The sequence below is a fragment of the Hemiscyllium ocellatum genome, chromosome 20 (genome assembly GCF_020745735.1).
Source record: "Hemiscyllium ocellatum isolate sHemOce1 chromosome 20, sHemOce1.pat.X.cur, whole genome shotgun sequence".
NCBI classification, from domain to species: Eukaryota; Metazoa; Chordata; class Chondrichthyes; order Orectolobiformes; family Hemiscylliidae; genus Hemiscyllium; species Hemiscyllium ocellatum.
Window position 1 is genome coordinate 49116445 of NC_083420.1, and position 15124 is coordinate 49131568.

At 41.0% G+C, this 15124-nt stretch overlaps 1 protein-coding gene across 1 annotated transcript; it reads left to right on the plus strand.

The window, feature by feature from the left end:
* The first annotated feature begins 1499 nt into the window (after positions 1-1499).
* Positions 1500-12770, plus strand: LOC132825245 (mesothelin-like protein). The gene is made up of 11 exons (XM_060840339.1): positions 1500-1585; positions 4276-4391; positions 5238-5269; positions 5914-5983; positions 6697-6878; positions 7614-7760; positions 8977-9110; positions 9306-9439; positions 9743-9837; positions 10879-11065; positions 11448-12770. Exons 2-11 carry the CDS (start codon positions 4325-4327, stop codon positions 11534-11536), a joined length of 1137 nt encoding a protein of 378 aa, XP_060696322.1. The 5' UTR covers positions 1500-1585; positions 4276-4324; the 3' UTR covers positions 11537-12770.
* The last annotated feature ends 2354 nt before the right edge of the window (positions 12771-15124 follow it).

Sequence of the window (15124 nt, forward strand, 5' to 3'; positions counted from 1 at the left end):
GATGAGAAGTCTGTGAAGCCCAATTGACATCAGAAGCATTGAGTAGTTTGCTTTTCACAAGTGGCAAGACAGGTTTCTCTCTAGGCGGCAGCAAGTCACCACTTGAGGAGGATTATATCACCTGTTAAACATCGTGTTAAACAGCCCAACTCACCTCATTAATATTCCACTTCCCACCTCAGTAAACAAGCGAGATGTCATGGAAACCAAACATGGGGTGGGTCTCTGGTGAATTCAGCTCACACCTTGCTCTGAATGACCTCCATCCTGGACACTGGGCTACAAACATGCTCCATGGGGCATGCTCCATGGGCACCAGCCACAAGTGAATGTAGGTGACACAGTCATTACTGTAGGTGCAAGTGGAAAGGTGTCCCAAATGAGTAAGTAGGTAGTACTACAGGCAGCTATTTGACTAGTGATACCCAGAGTGGGACATGAAGGGTCAGAGGTTACAAGCATAAAATAAGAGCAGTACGCGGGGTCAAAGCAGGAAAAAAAATATTAAAAGGAAGGTTACACTGTCATTGGAGGCAGTTCAGATAAGGGTCTCTTGGTTGATCCCAGGTATGGAGAACTGCCTTTTGACAGGGGCCTTTGGACAAGGTAGATGAGGAAAGATTGTTTCCCCTTGTAGGAGAGGGTAGGACCAGAGGGCATACCCTCAGAAAAGATGGTCACATTTAGGACAGAAATGAGGAGGATTTTTTTTTCTCTGAGAATTAGTGATATTCTTTACCACAGAGGGCTGCAGAGATCGTGAAGTACACTCAAGTTTGAAACAGACAGATTTTAAATCAGTATGGAAATCAGGGAATATGGAGGAAGACCAGAAATGTGGACATGAGGATTATCAGATTAACCATGTTTTAAATGAATAGGCTGAATGTACGTCATGGTTTTATGGTCTTGTGGTTAAATAGTAAATCACCCATGACTATGATCCACAGTGGTGGAGTTTGCACATTACTGCTAAGAAAGACTTAAAGAATATGGGGTCTTCTCCTTAGAAACTTGATAGAAGTCTCCAAAATGGGGTCAATGGTCTGGGTGAAGGCATACTTCAGCAGAAATGCCAGAAAAGGCCTCCTGATCCAAATGGACTGTTTCTGTATTGTCAACTCAATATAACCTACGGTACATGGAGAAGTTTGAGTAAGTGATGAGTACTTTCTGGTGTGTTATGGTAGAAGGCCACTGATACCTAGGCGTGAGGTGTGAGTTTATCGTCATGGGGAATAGAGAGGAGAACACAAACAAAATAATGACGGCAGAGAATAGAATGTAGAGAATGCCTGTTTACGTTAACCAAATTAAGTTATTCGGTTGTTCATGGACACTCAAATCATCAAAATAGCTTCAAAGCATGAACCACCCCTTCAAATGCCATTGTTTGCATCAGTTATGTACATGAACACTTTAGAAAGCAGGTAATGTTTTTAAAAGACGTCAGGACCCCACCCAGATTTTCATAAGAAGAATAGCTATAAGAGGATGGTTTTGGATATAGAATCCCAGAGGCTTGTTCAATCATTCAGTACACTGCTCAGCAGTTTTCACAGAAGACAGGGGACACATTTTCAAGGTTTGATATAGCCTTTATTTAAAATTGATAATTTTGAATGTGAAGGATGGAAATTTACTTTGAGAAAGTATTTTAAGATAAATTGAAAGATTTTTACAGTATATTGATGTTTTGCAGTGCAGTATTATTTTAGTTTAATGCAAGCGTTACTATGACTCGAGTTCTGTACTATGGGTGAGTGAAATTGGTCCGTGCCAACAGGATATAATAGATTTGTAAAGAATCAACAAGTAAGATATTACTGCAACGGTTTGTTTTTGTTTTCCATTGATTTGGAAAAGAATGCCAAGGACTTTTGATTTTAATCTATGTTAAACCAATGAGAAGATAAGGAAATGAGTCTCTAAAAAGAGTTTTAATGATTGTTTTCTGAATTTCAGTGAATTTTTGATTCATTTCAAGCCTGTTTTGATATGTTGGCATTGACTTTATTCATACTCTGAAACTTTTTAGCTGGTCTATATGCACACTAATTCAACCTTGTCTGACTGCAGTGTGACTATTGTACATGATGGACATCAGGCATTTTTTTTTGGCAGAATGCAGAGAGAATAATCTGCTAGGGAGCTGGACATTAGCCTTTCTTTTTGGAACGTAGTTCAGCCAGAGCTCAATGTATAAAGCAAGAAAGACATCTTTAAAACTTGCTTATTGTCTTGAGATGGGATGTTGGGGTCATCAGCAAAGACTGTATTTGTTGCCCATCAGTGATTGCCCGGGGTCTGAGTGGATTACTGGGTTATTTCCCAGAGCAGCTAAGGGTCAGCCACATTGATGTGGGTCTGGAGACGCATTCAGATTAGACCGGACAAAGATGGCAGGTTTCCTTCTCCAAAGGTCATCGTGCTTTTACCGGCTTTTAATGATAGTTGTCTTGGTCACCATCACGGAAACCAAATTTACATTCCAGATTTATTGATTGAATATGAATTCCACCAGCTGCTGTGGTGGGATTTGAACCCATTGTCTCCAGAAGATTGGCTTCTCTGTGACATTGAAACTGTCTCCATGGCAAAGGACGTCTTTGTTCTTTTATGGAATTGTCCATCCCGAATTTCCCTGGAGGAGGTGATGGCTCACTGCTTTCTTTGAACTGCCACAAACTTTGTAGTATAAATGCACTGTCAAGGAAGGAATTCCAGGATTTTGATCCCTTTCCAGTGGCGACAGAGTGATTGAACTCCAAGGTGGGAGGGTGTGTGGCTGGGAGGGGAGTTTGTAGTATGCACACAGCTGCTGTCCTTGTCCTATCAGGCAGTACAGTTTGTGGGTTTGGAGGTTGCTCTCGCAGGAGACTTGGTGAGTTTACTCCCAGGATATTTATCCTTTTTTCAACATCAAAGGTTCATTCAAATCAACTCCTCTCAGATGTTGACTGCCCTATTCTGTGGTTCATGTAGTATTGTAAATTTTGATCTCGCGTTTGCAGGTTTCTTCTTGTTAAGCAACAATGTCAAATTAAAGGTCAACTGATTTGTTCAGGTGTTAAAAATTAGCCTCACCCTGTGAGTGAGGTTGAACTAGAAGAATCTTTTTGCTTATTCATTGGATGTGGGCATCACTGGCCAGGCCAGTGTTTATTGCCCATCCCTAATTGCCCAGAGGGTTTTAGGCGTTTACTACATTGATGTGGGTGTGGAGTCATACGTAGGTGACTCCTAATTGCTCCTTGGATGTTGCCAGACCTGCTATGCTTTTCCATCACAACATGTTTTAACTCTGATCTCAAGTCCTCACTTTCTCCTAGTCACACGTAGGTCAGGCCATAGAATATCACAGAATCCCTACAGTGTGGAAACAGGCTCTTTGGCCCAACAAGTCCACACTGACCCTCCAAAGAGTATCACACCTAGACCCATCCCGTACCCTATTACTCTATAATTAACTTTGACTAATGCACCTAACCGACACATCCCTGAACACTATGGGCATTTAGCATGGCCAGTTCACCTAACCTGTACATCTTTGGGCTGTGCGAGGAAACCGGTGCAGCCGGAGGAAACCCACGCAGACATGGGGAGAATGTGTAAACTCGACACAGACAGTCACCCAAGGCTGGAATCGAACCCAAGTTCCTGGCGCTGTGAGGCAGCAGTGCTAACCACTGAGCCAGATAAAGTAGGTTATGTCCTTGCGCTGAACTGGTGGGATTTTCCTGATAGATATTCATGGTCATCAGTAAACTCTGAATTCCAGAGTGCACCTTTTCTTAACATAGTGTGGGAGCTCAGTACTGACTGCACCTTGTCTCAATGTAGTGTGGGAGCTAAGTACTGACCGCACCTTGTCTCAATATAGTGTGGGAGGTCAGTACTGATTGCACCTTGTCTCGATGTAGTGTGGGAGGTCAGTACTGATTGCACCTTGTCTCAATATAGTGTGGGAGGTCAGCACTGATTGCACCTTGTCTCGATGTAGTGTGGGAGGTCAGTACTGATTGCACCTTGTCTCGATGTAGTGTGGGAGTTCAGCACTGACTGCACCTTGTCTCAATGTAGTGTGGGATCTCGGCACTGACTGCACCTTTGATAACTCAACGGCCCCACTTAGAGGAAACAGGAAGTATAGTAAACATTCAAGCTTGGGGTGCACTTGCTTCGTTTCAATCATGCTTATCTCTATCTGCGAAAAATGTGGCCACTGCTACTTGCCCTGTGTATGCTAATCTTGACTTTATTCCCTTTTTACAGGAAAATCCAACTGGTTTCTGGTTCTAGAAAGTGTTACATTTGACCAGATATGATGGCAAATACACCAGTGTCCAATTGCCTCTTTCCAATGAAGCTCATAACTCTCATTGTCATTGGTAGGTTAATGCCTTTAATTGCTATTTTTCAATTTTGGGATCTATCTGTGGCCTAATACAGGCCACAATTGTGACATGCCAGGGAAATGAAAGCAATGCATCTTTGACCTGCATTGGCTTTACAGAGCAGGGATCCTGAACTGTACAGTCAGCTGCAGATGAAATGCCCTGTTAGTTGAAATGCTTGAATTACATTTTGTGTTCAGCTGACTGACGAAGTCTTGCACTTTGGATTTGGTATCAGGAACAAAAGCCTATCATCAGAATTCAAGTCTATCTTCAGAACAATTTAATTTGTGGAACTCTATACCACAGAGTTCCTGAATATATTGGAGTGCAGGATTCTTTCACTAATCTCTTAATGCCATACAGTGGAAAATTTGTTAAATAAAAAGTAGCACTATGCATCTAGTTGTTTCAGAGGTTATTGAAGCATTCTGTTCCTTTGTAATATCCTCACTTTGTAATGATTCATTTTGGATATTGCAATGGGACTGCTCCATACAGTAGCAGGTATATTTTAATTTAATTTAGTTTCATTTATTATTTTCACACATACTGTGATGATTTGTTTTGCATATTAACCAGAGAAATCATACCTTATAAAAATACTGTCCTTGAGTAAGCAGTTGATCCACACAGTTACCTTCTCCATCAAATCAGTGATAATCCTTATTCAATTGCTCATGTCTTGAGTTAGAGGATCTGAAACAGTTTCTCTTGTTCTTTGACTTGTTCATTCATGAGCTATTAGATATTGCACTGAGGTATGAAGTGTGTACGTTTTGATGAACAAATGATTTGTGGAACTCTCCTTTAACAGATTATTCTGATATTTCCTTTCAGGTTTCTTTCTGACCATTTTGAATGCTCAGTCGGTAAGAGGAATTTGATATCTTCTCTTGCATATCATTGAAAATACAATTAGAGAGCGCACAATCATTCCAAGATCAGTCTGATGTAAAATATTGTATAATAATTAGGGTAAAGATTGAGAAGTGCAGATTTGATAAGGGCAGTGAGTCAATGTGAGAAGTTGACCTGTGCTCTGTTATATTAATATTCAAAAAAATAGCAGTAACCAATCAATAAGAGCAAAGGTACTTCAATTGACACATTCCTCGTTGTGGAACATTGTCATGAAATCTCTACAGTGTGGAAGCAGGCCATTTGGTCCATTGTGTCCATACCAACCCTCCAGACCCAACCCCATCCCTGTAATCCTGTATTTCCCACGGCCAATCCTCCTAACCTGGGTATCTTTGGACTGTGGGAGAAAACTGGAGCATCTAGAGGAAACATGCGCAGACACGAGGAGAATGTGCAAACTCCACATAGACCGTCACTTAGAATGGAACCAAACTTGGGTCCCTGGTGCTGTGAGGCAGCAATGCTAACCACTAGGCCACCCATTAGTCAATCAGCCTTTTAAACAAGCTATATGGCTATTGAGTTAATTATGTGTTTAAAATGTATGCTATAAATGAATACAAGAGTGAGTAGCTTGTTTGACCCTCTGCAGGCTGTTGGTGAGAAAGGATCACAACAACTCAGACCGATCTTGTTTAGAAGACGTGTGAAACGTGCCACTGGTAAGTAATGAGCAATGAGGCAAACTGTGTATTGATGTAGGCCTGTGTGACATCATCGAGCTCCGACCCGCCCCAGCTCATTGGCCACTGAAATCCTCATTCATGCCTTTACTTTCTCCTGTCTTCATTACTGCAATGCACTGCTGGTCAGCTTCCCATTTTCCACTCACCGTGAACTTCTGCCCATCCAAACCTCTGCTATCTGCATCCAAATTGGCAGCAAGTCCTGTTTATGCATTGACCTCATATTCATTGCCCAAACACATATTTTGAGATGGGAGCAGCCTCTGCTTCTTTATTTAAACACCTCCCAATTGTCTTACACCTCCTTATCGTTATAGCCACTTCTAGACCACAAGCCCATCTATGTGTTTCCAATGCCGATCTCTTCAGCTTTCCCAATTTTAATCACTTGACCATAGGCAACCATGTTATCAAGGCTCCAAACTCTGGCCTCGCCTTCTTAAACATTTCTGCCTGTGTACTTTTCTGTCCTTTTAAGGTAGTCTTTACAACCCACTTCTATGACCAAATCTTTGGTCATCATTTTTAATGTCACCTCATGTGGCTAAGTGTCAGAGTATCTTGTGAACCTGTAGCATGATTAGGTCCTACACCTCAGGCTCCATTCCCAGCCAAGTCTGGTCGCATGTTACGTGTCTATATACTGACATCTGCATGTGTCAAATGCAAATATGTTTGTGTGCTTGCAGATTGTACCAATGGCCTAATTGCAAAAGATATGACCAGCAATACATTATTGCCTGCACTGTATCCTACTGAACAGTTAGACGCTTGCTTGAACAACAGTGTGCTCCTTGCAAATCTCACTGAACTGGGACACATCGCTTTTAGTAGAGATCAACTTCTTGTTCTAAAAAGGAAACTGGGAGAGGTAAGGTTGCATCATTTGGAGATATATTCTTCCCTTGAGGTATACTTCTAGTATCCAACATAGTTAATCCCTAAGAACCATCCATGCATAGGGTGGCATAGAAACTGTATACAAACAGGCCATTTAGCCCCATCAGTCCACCCAGTTGTTTATGCTACATTCAAGCCTTTCTCGCATTTTCCCTCATCTAACTCCATCATTGCCACCCTCTAATGTGTTCTACCACATACGTTTGTCCAACTTCCTGTCATATTACTTGCTTCAACATGTAGCTCATTTTGTAAAGTCTTAGAATGCCCAATAAATGCGTCTTGGTGACCCTCAAGAAAGATCAGATTGTAGTTTTAGTGAAGTGTGAATTGCATGATTCAACTACACACCCAGGCTGCAGAGATAGGTGGCTGGATTTCAAGTGAATTTAACCTGTGAGATTTCCAACCTTGAGATACTCATGGAAGAATGTGTAATAGGAGTTGAAGGGTATGAACTGAGCAATTGGACAAGACATCAGGACACCAATGTAGAACTAACTCGAAGAGTGTGACCCACTGCAAGGGCCCCATTGGTGTTGCACAGTCCCATTATTTGCTTTCCATTGCTGTATAGCCATGAGAAAGAAAGAGATAGCTATGACCACTACACAATCTATAAAAGAACTAAGGTTTACAAGTGTAGTTTTAACATCTTGCGCACTTTAATCTGGCTGAATGTACACTTTTTGATATTTTGGAACAGATATTCACAGGCGGACTGCCAGAGGAACGGATACAACAGCTGGGATTCATTATTACTGTGTACAGCCCTGAAGAGATCAGCATGTGGAACATAACAAGTGCAGAAACCCTTGCACTTGTTCTAAACAACAGCCCAAATCTGAACACGGTATGGATTAGCACCGAGCTTCTGATCGTATGCCCCTGTTAAAAAACACGCGTTATGCCCAGAATTCAAATGTTGTTTGGGATGCAATGAATGATGAGAAAAACTAAGGCAAAAATGGAACCTTATTGCTACCTGTGATGTGCGAGTACATTAGTCAACAGCTAGTTTAGAAATGTTCTTTGAGCTAAAACAAACCTATGGTGTATGAAGAGAATTCAATCTATACAGACCTGATTCTGACAAAAAAAACTTTGGTAGCGACATTACTGAATGCTGCAATTAAAGAGTGATTCAATCAATACATAAAGACATTCTGCTTGTTACTTTCTGTTACATTTCAGTGAGAAACATAGAATAAGAGAATTATCACAGTGCAGAAGGAGGCCATTTGACCCATTGTGTCAGTGTTGGGCCTCTGCAGGAGCAAACCAGCTAGTCTCACTCATCACCATTAGGCTGTAGTTGCAAATTCTTTCTCTTCTGATGACACATCCATTCTGTTTTGAAAGCTTTAGTTGATTCTGTTTCCACTGCATTCTCAGACAGTGAATTCTTGATCTCTAAATAAAATGATGAACTGCGGATGCTGGAAATCTGAAACAAAAACTGAAGTTGCTGGCGAAACTCAGCAGGTCTGGCAGCATCTGTGAGGAGAAAGCAAAGTTAATGTTTCCTGGCTAGTGACTCTTCATCAGAACTGTTTTGCCAGCAATTTCTGCCTTTGAATTCTTGATTCGCTTATTTTGTAGAATATTTTTCCCTGTGCTGCCTTTCGGTTTTTTAAATTGGTCAATCACTTTAACTTGATGTCACTTGGTTCTTGACCATTCCACCAAAGGAAGCAGTTTCTCCCTAGCTGCTCTATTCAGACATCGAACATCTCAGCCTAATTGGCCTTTGATCTTTTCTAAGGAGATTTGTCCTGGCTTCAGCAACCTGCCCTTGGAACTAAAATTCCTCATTGCTGTGACCTCCTCATAAATCTTTCCTCTGCCTCTCTAACCATGTTGTTAATACTGATGTGGATACCTACTATTTTCCCCATATTGATATGAATTCCGAGTATTTTCTCCTTTGCAAATGGATAAGCTCTCACATATTTCACAAAGTAGTGCAAAGAAGTGAAAAGGACGAATGCGTAATCCGACAATATTCTGGGTATATAGAATATATGGGGCATAAAGATAATAAACTGAACTTTTTTCTTTCATTTCAGAGCAAAGTCATTATTGAAAATTACCTGCAGAGATCTGGGCCGCTAAACGCTGTTGCTTTGGATGCGATTGGTGGTCCACTACTGTGTACTCTGAGCGAAGAGAACCTTAGGACCATCCTTCCCAGTGAACTGAAGTAAGTGTCAGATTCTCTAAAGCTACTCTGCAAATCTGCTCTCTGGCTCTCTACTGGACCAAGCTGTGACAAAACAAACCTGCAGAAGTCCAAAGGAGCATTTTGTGAATAACTGAGAGCAAACATCAATGAACGCAGACTACCTAAGTTGTTTAAGTGTCAATGATAACAAAATGCATTACCATTTTGTTGCAGGAAAGCCAAGCCACTGAATATTTCCACGTGTACCCAGGCGAAGAAAGACATACTCTTTGGGATCGCTAAAGTTGCATTCCAGGATCTTGCTGGTGATCCCAAAGCCTATTTTAACCAACTCAAGCCATATATTGGTAAGCTACATGACAATCTGCTTTGATGACAATTTGAAGAGTTATACAAATTTTTTTGAGAAGATTTGTAGCTCAGGTTGAGGTTCTGGATGGAGATTTGCTTGCTGGACCTTCCAGCTCAGCGAGCAAACCTACACCCAGTTGTACAATTTGCAGTTCATTGCAAGCTTGAGTACACCAAGGAATTATCCAAGAACGTTCCTTATTAATTCCAAATGAATTAAATCTTCCATTTTACTTTATTTTTATGAAGAGCTTATGTTTATAAATATCGAGCTGACAGTTCTTTCTGTTCTCTAAAAGGTGGTGCACAAGCTTCTGATTTACAAAGATTAGCTCCTGGCAACATCAACATGGACTTCCAGACATTCAGCAGCCTCAATCCAGTGGAAGTGGAAGTAGGTATCATTGAGGCCTGCAACAACATCCAGCTCTTTAACACATCAGACAGGAACCAGAGCTTAGACACAGTGCCCATCAACAGGAATTCATTCACTCCATCCCATGTTCATCACCACAGGCCACCTCCTTGCTGCACAACTGCTATAGTTATGAGATCTTGCCTAAACTAGAAACCACAACTGAATATCATGATCTCAGCTGTGAAGAAAAGGGAACCAGGAAGTTCATTACATTTCAACCAGATTTAAAGTGGGACTTGGTTGTACTCAGGCTGGGGTGTACTCAGACTGGGGATTACTCAGAATGGGGTGTACTCAGACCGGTGTGTACTCAGACCAGTGTGTACTCAGACTGGGGATTACTCAGAATAGGGTGTACTCAGACCGGTGTGTACTCAGGCCAGTGTGTACTCAGACCAGGCTGTACTCAGACTGGGCTGTACTCACACCGAGTAAACTCTAATTGCTTGACATTATTAAGCAAACTATGTAACAATAAATATGACAGTTGTCAATCATTTCCATGTCTGTGATGGAAGTGGAGTGGTATAGGATCAATCACCAACAAGTCCATCATTACCGCCCATTTGTGTTAGTTCTGAAGAGCAATTTCACCCCCAATATCTCAAATTGAATAGACAATTCATGGAACCATTCAGTTAAAGCTACACAGTTCAGAATGTTTGGAGGGAATCATTTCAGAAGTGGAATTAAATCCATCAGAACAGTACAATTGGCAGACATGAAAGAATGAAGACATTGAGAAAGGCACCATGCTAGGGCTGAGGATCAGATTAAATAGGTAGACGAGATTGAAGGGGAACAGGATTGGTAAATATATGATTAAGATTTTTTACTTATCTAGATTGTAAATGATACCGTGATCATGTTGGGTTAAACACCCTGTTTGCATATTGTTTCCTTCAATGTACATTGTTATTTTAATGGCGCCTTCTACCTTCTGATGTCACTAAAGAACAACATGAAGTCAGGAATGAGAATATTCTGTTGTAACATTATGACCAATTTATCTTTCAGGAACTCACTGCCCAGAACATTCGAGATCTGCTCGGAATTAACCTGAATTCCCTTAAAGAGAATGAAAACCATGAAATAGTGCGGCGTTGGGTTAACTCACACACAGTGGCTGAGGTGATGAGTCTGAGAATTGGCCTTAGAGGTGGAATATCACCGGCTGGACTTGGGAATCTTTCCATTCTGCCATGTAAGTGGCCATTTATTTATTAAGCACTGACAAGAGCATTGGCTATGATAAGAAACATCATCATGGGAGCAAATTGGAAATCTTTTGTTTGACAGCTGCGCTGCCCTTGAAAGCACTGTATGTGCTTAGGCATTTAATCTACACAGAGTCACTATTAATTCCATAATGGCATCCCCAAACCAGTTAACTGCATGTGTTATTGAGTTTAACTGGAAGAATTTGTAACTGTAGTGTTAAAGAATATGCCAATTTGAAAAGAGTAACTGCAGCCTCTTTGCATGAAATAATGTTTGTGAAAGATGTCCACTTGTAAAAGGCTAAGGAAGATTTTATAGGATAATTATTAACAGTATATTTCTCATTGTTTCATTTTATTTTCCAGTGCCTGGTTCTGCTACAGTCAACAGCTACAGTCTCCTGCTCTCCATCTGCGTTGCTGTGTTGGGAATCACTTTGCAATGCCTTTCATAAATAGTGTTTCATCCCATTGTGCTACCTACTGTGTTAAATGGAAAGAATCATGAAGGATACTGAAGAAGGTTTAAAAAGCTCAGCACAAGTAGATTGAATTCTGTTTATAACGTTGAAATGACTGTAAACTAGCTTTCTAGGCATTGTGCAGATCAATTGTAAAACAAATAATTTAGGGCAACTCTGGGCTGTCACTAGAATGATGACAATCCAAAAGCATTCAATAAAGGTTTATCTTATTTCTGCCTACCAAATCTCACACAGAAATATTTATGAATTTTCTTATCATGGACTCCTTGTAGAGTGAAAGGTGGTATAAGCTTGGAATTCTCTTTGGCAAACAGCATTGAATGCCATATCAATAGTTCATTTTATGGCAGAGGTTGGTACATTCTTGTTCACTAAAGATATTAAGAGCTAAAGGACAAAGGCAGGAATATGGAGTTATGTTGCAGATTGATTAGAACCTCATTCAACGACTGACCAGACTCCCAAGTGTTTACTCCTATATTCCTGATGAAGTTGCTGCTTAAAATTTAATCCATGTTTTCATAACGAAGCCCCTGTGTTGTTTGGCTTGATTATAATGTAGCCAGTAGCTGAGCAAAAGTCACATTATATGGGTAAAAGCCAACTAGGGCTTGGGAATGGGCAGAGGTGAGGGGTACGGTTTCTGTCCGTTTTTGGGTGAGAACCGAACATGAAGACTCTCAGGCTCAAGTCGCCATCGTCTCTCAGTTCGAATCCACAAGTTGACATCTTCTTTGGAACTGGGACATGTGCAGAGCTGACAATGCCTTGTTTCAGCTAAATGCTTCACCTTTTTGAGATTCTGCCTCCGTTCTAGATTGCCAGCTTGTTTTTGAGGAATCAGTGGGTGGAGTACGCACTGTCCGCCCAGTATCCGGTTATTTATAAATGGGCCACAGCTCATCTTTCAGCAACACCGCAACCCCCTTCCCCAGCCACGGGCTATGGAACTGATAACAGAATGGCAAGCAGAGAAAAGTGACGACAGACGTTCTTGCCTCTGTTACATTTAACTCTAAGTCAGCAAGAACTACGGTAATAAATTTGCGAAAGAGCAGGTTGAAAAATGCCATATGACTTGTTTGTCTTCAATGTTAAACAATAGTTACTGCTTTCATATGTAAAATGATAGTTACTGCCTTTACCATTATATATTTATATAAATTGCTGTTTTACCCAGTATGTATGTAATACACATTTGTTCTTTTAGTCTTAATATATTTGGAAAATTAACTTTTATATGTATTTTCAATAAAAAAAACAATTGAATTGTATTTGGGGTTTTGTCAATTCTGTTATATAAGTGGATTAGCTGGAAATGATCAGCACTGAGAACAAAGGCCATGAATTTTCTTTTGTAATTATAGAAAACAGCAACACACTTTTTCTTGGGAGATAACTTGTGCTGACATTGTGTTCTTTATTATCTCGAGGTTGGTGAGCTTTGACATAGCAATATTTTGCACAGTTTACCACTCCAGGTCATTAGTAGATATCCAGGTTGAGTTAACTCAGAGACACTGCAGTGCAGAGTGTAAAGGGACCTTAAGCTTCTCCAACAGAGGATGCTGGATCAGCTGATAATTTTAAAGTTGAGAAGGTAAATGTTTGCTAAGCAAAGGTTTGAATGGATGTGGCTGTAGTGGTTGGAATCTGGTGAGATGCTTTATTGGACTTGTTGCCCTGGGCCAATCAGGGAGCCCTGGCTGACTGATATAGAGTCATAAATCTGGCTTTGCTGCTCCTCTCCCTTGTAAATTGCTGTTTCTTTGTATACAGCTATTAATGTCAATTGTTTTATAAACTGTATTATTTAATAAACATTTTTAAAAAGTCATAGATTAACTTTGTTGCCCTTTCCCCCGGAAAATTGATGTTTCTTGTGAACGGCTGATCATGTTAACTTTGTTTGTAACTTGTATTGTTTAATGAAAGAAAACAATGAGTCATTGAGTCATAGAGAGGTACAGCACAGAAACAGACCATTTGGTCCAACTCATCCATGCCGACCAGATATCCTAACCTAATCTAGTCCCATTTGCCAACAGTTGGCCCATATCCATATAAACCCTTCCTTTTCATATACCCACCTAGAGGCTTTTTAAAATGCTGTCATTGTACCAGTTTCCACCGCTTCCTCTGGCAGCTCATTCCATACATGCACCACCCGCTGTGTGAAAAAGTTGCCCCTTATAGGACCTTCTTAAATTTTTACCCTCTCACCCTCTAGTTCTGGACTCCCCTACCACAGGTAAAGACCTTGTCTATTTACCCTATTCACACCCCTCATGATTTGAAAATCTTTATAAGGTCACCCCTCAGCTTCCGACACTCCAGGGAAAACAGCCCCAGCCTATTCAGCCTCTTTCTGTAGCTCAAATCCTCCAACCCTGGCAACACCCTTATAAATCTTTTCTGAAATCTTTTCAAGTTTCACAACATCATTCCGATAGGTGAGAGATCAGAATTGCCCACAATATTTCAAAAATGGCCTAATCATTGCCCTGTACAGACATAGCATGATGTTCCAACTTCTATACTCAATGCTCTGACCAATAAAGGAAAGCATACTGAATGCTTTCTTCACTATCTTACCTACCTGAGACTCCACGTTCAAGGAACTATGAACCTACACTCCAATTTCTCTTTGCTCCGCAACACACCCCATGACCTTATCAATAAATGTATAAGTCCTGCTCCAGCTTGCCTTTCCAAAATGCAGCACCTCACATTCAACTCCATCAGCCCATTGGCCCATCTGATCAAGATCCTGTTGTACTCAGTGGTAACCTTCTTCGCTGTCCACTACTCTTCCAATTTTGGTGTCATTTGCAAACTTATTAACTATACCTCCTATGTTCGCATCCAAATCATTTATATAAATGATAAAAAGCAGTGGAGCCAGCACTGATCCTGTGGCACACCAGTGGTCACAGGCCTTCAGTCTGAAAGGCAACCCTCCACTACTACCTTCTGTCTTCTACCTTTGAGCCAGTTCTGTATCCAAATGGCTAGTTTTCCCTGTACTCTATGAGATCTAACCTTGCTAACCAGTCTACCATGAGGAACCTTGTTGGATGCCTTACTGAAGTCCATATAGATCATGGCTTCCACTCTGGCCTCATCAACTCTTTTTGTTGCTTCTTCAAAAAACTCAATCAACTTTGTGAGACATGGTTCCCCTTGCATAAAGCCTTGTTGACTATCCCTAATCAGTCCTTGCCTTTCCAAATACATGTACACCCTGTCCCTCAGGATTCCCTCCAACACCTTGCCCACTACCAATGTCAGGCTCACTGGTCTGGAGTTCCCTGGCTTGTCCTTACCAGCTTTCTTAAACAGTGACACCACGTTAGTCAACCTCCAGTCTTCTGGCACTTCACCTATGGCTACCAATGAAACAAAAACGTCAGCAAGGGGCCCAGCAATCACTACCCTAGCTTCCCACAGAGTTCTAAGTTACACCTGATTAGGTCCTCAGGATTTATCCACTTTTTGCATTTCAAGACATCCAGCATCTCCTCCTCTGTAATCTGGACATTTTTCAAATTGTCACTA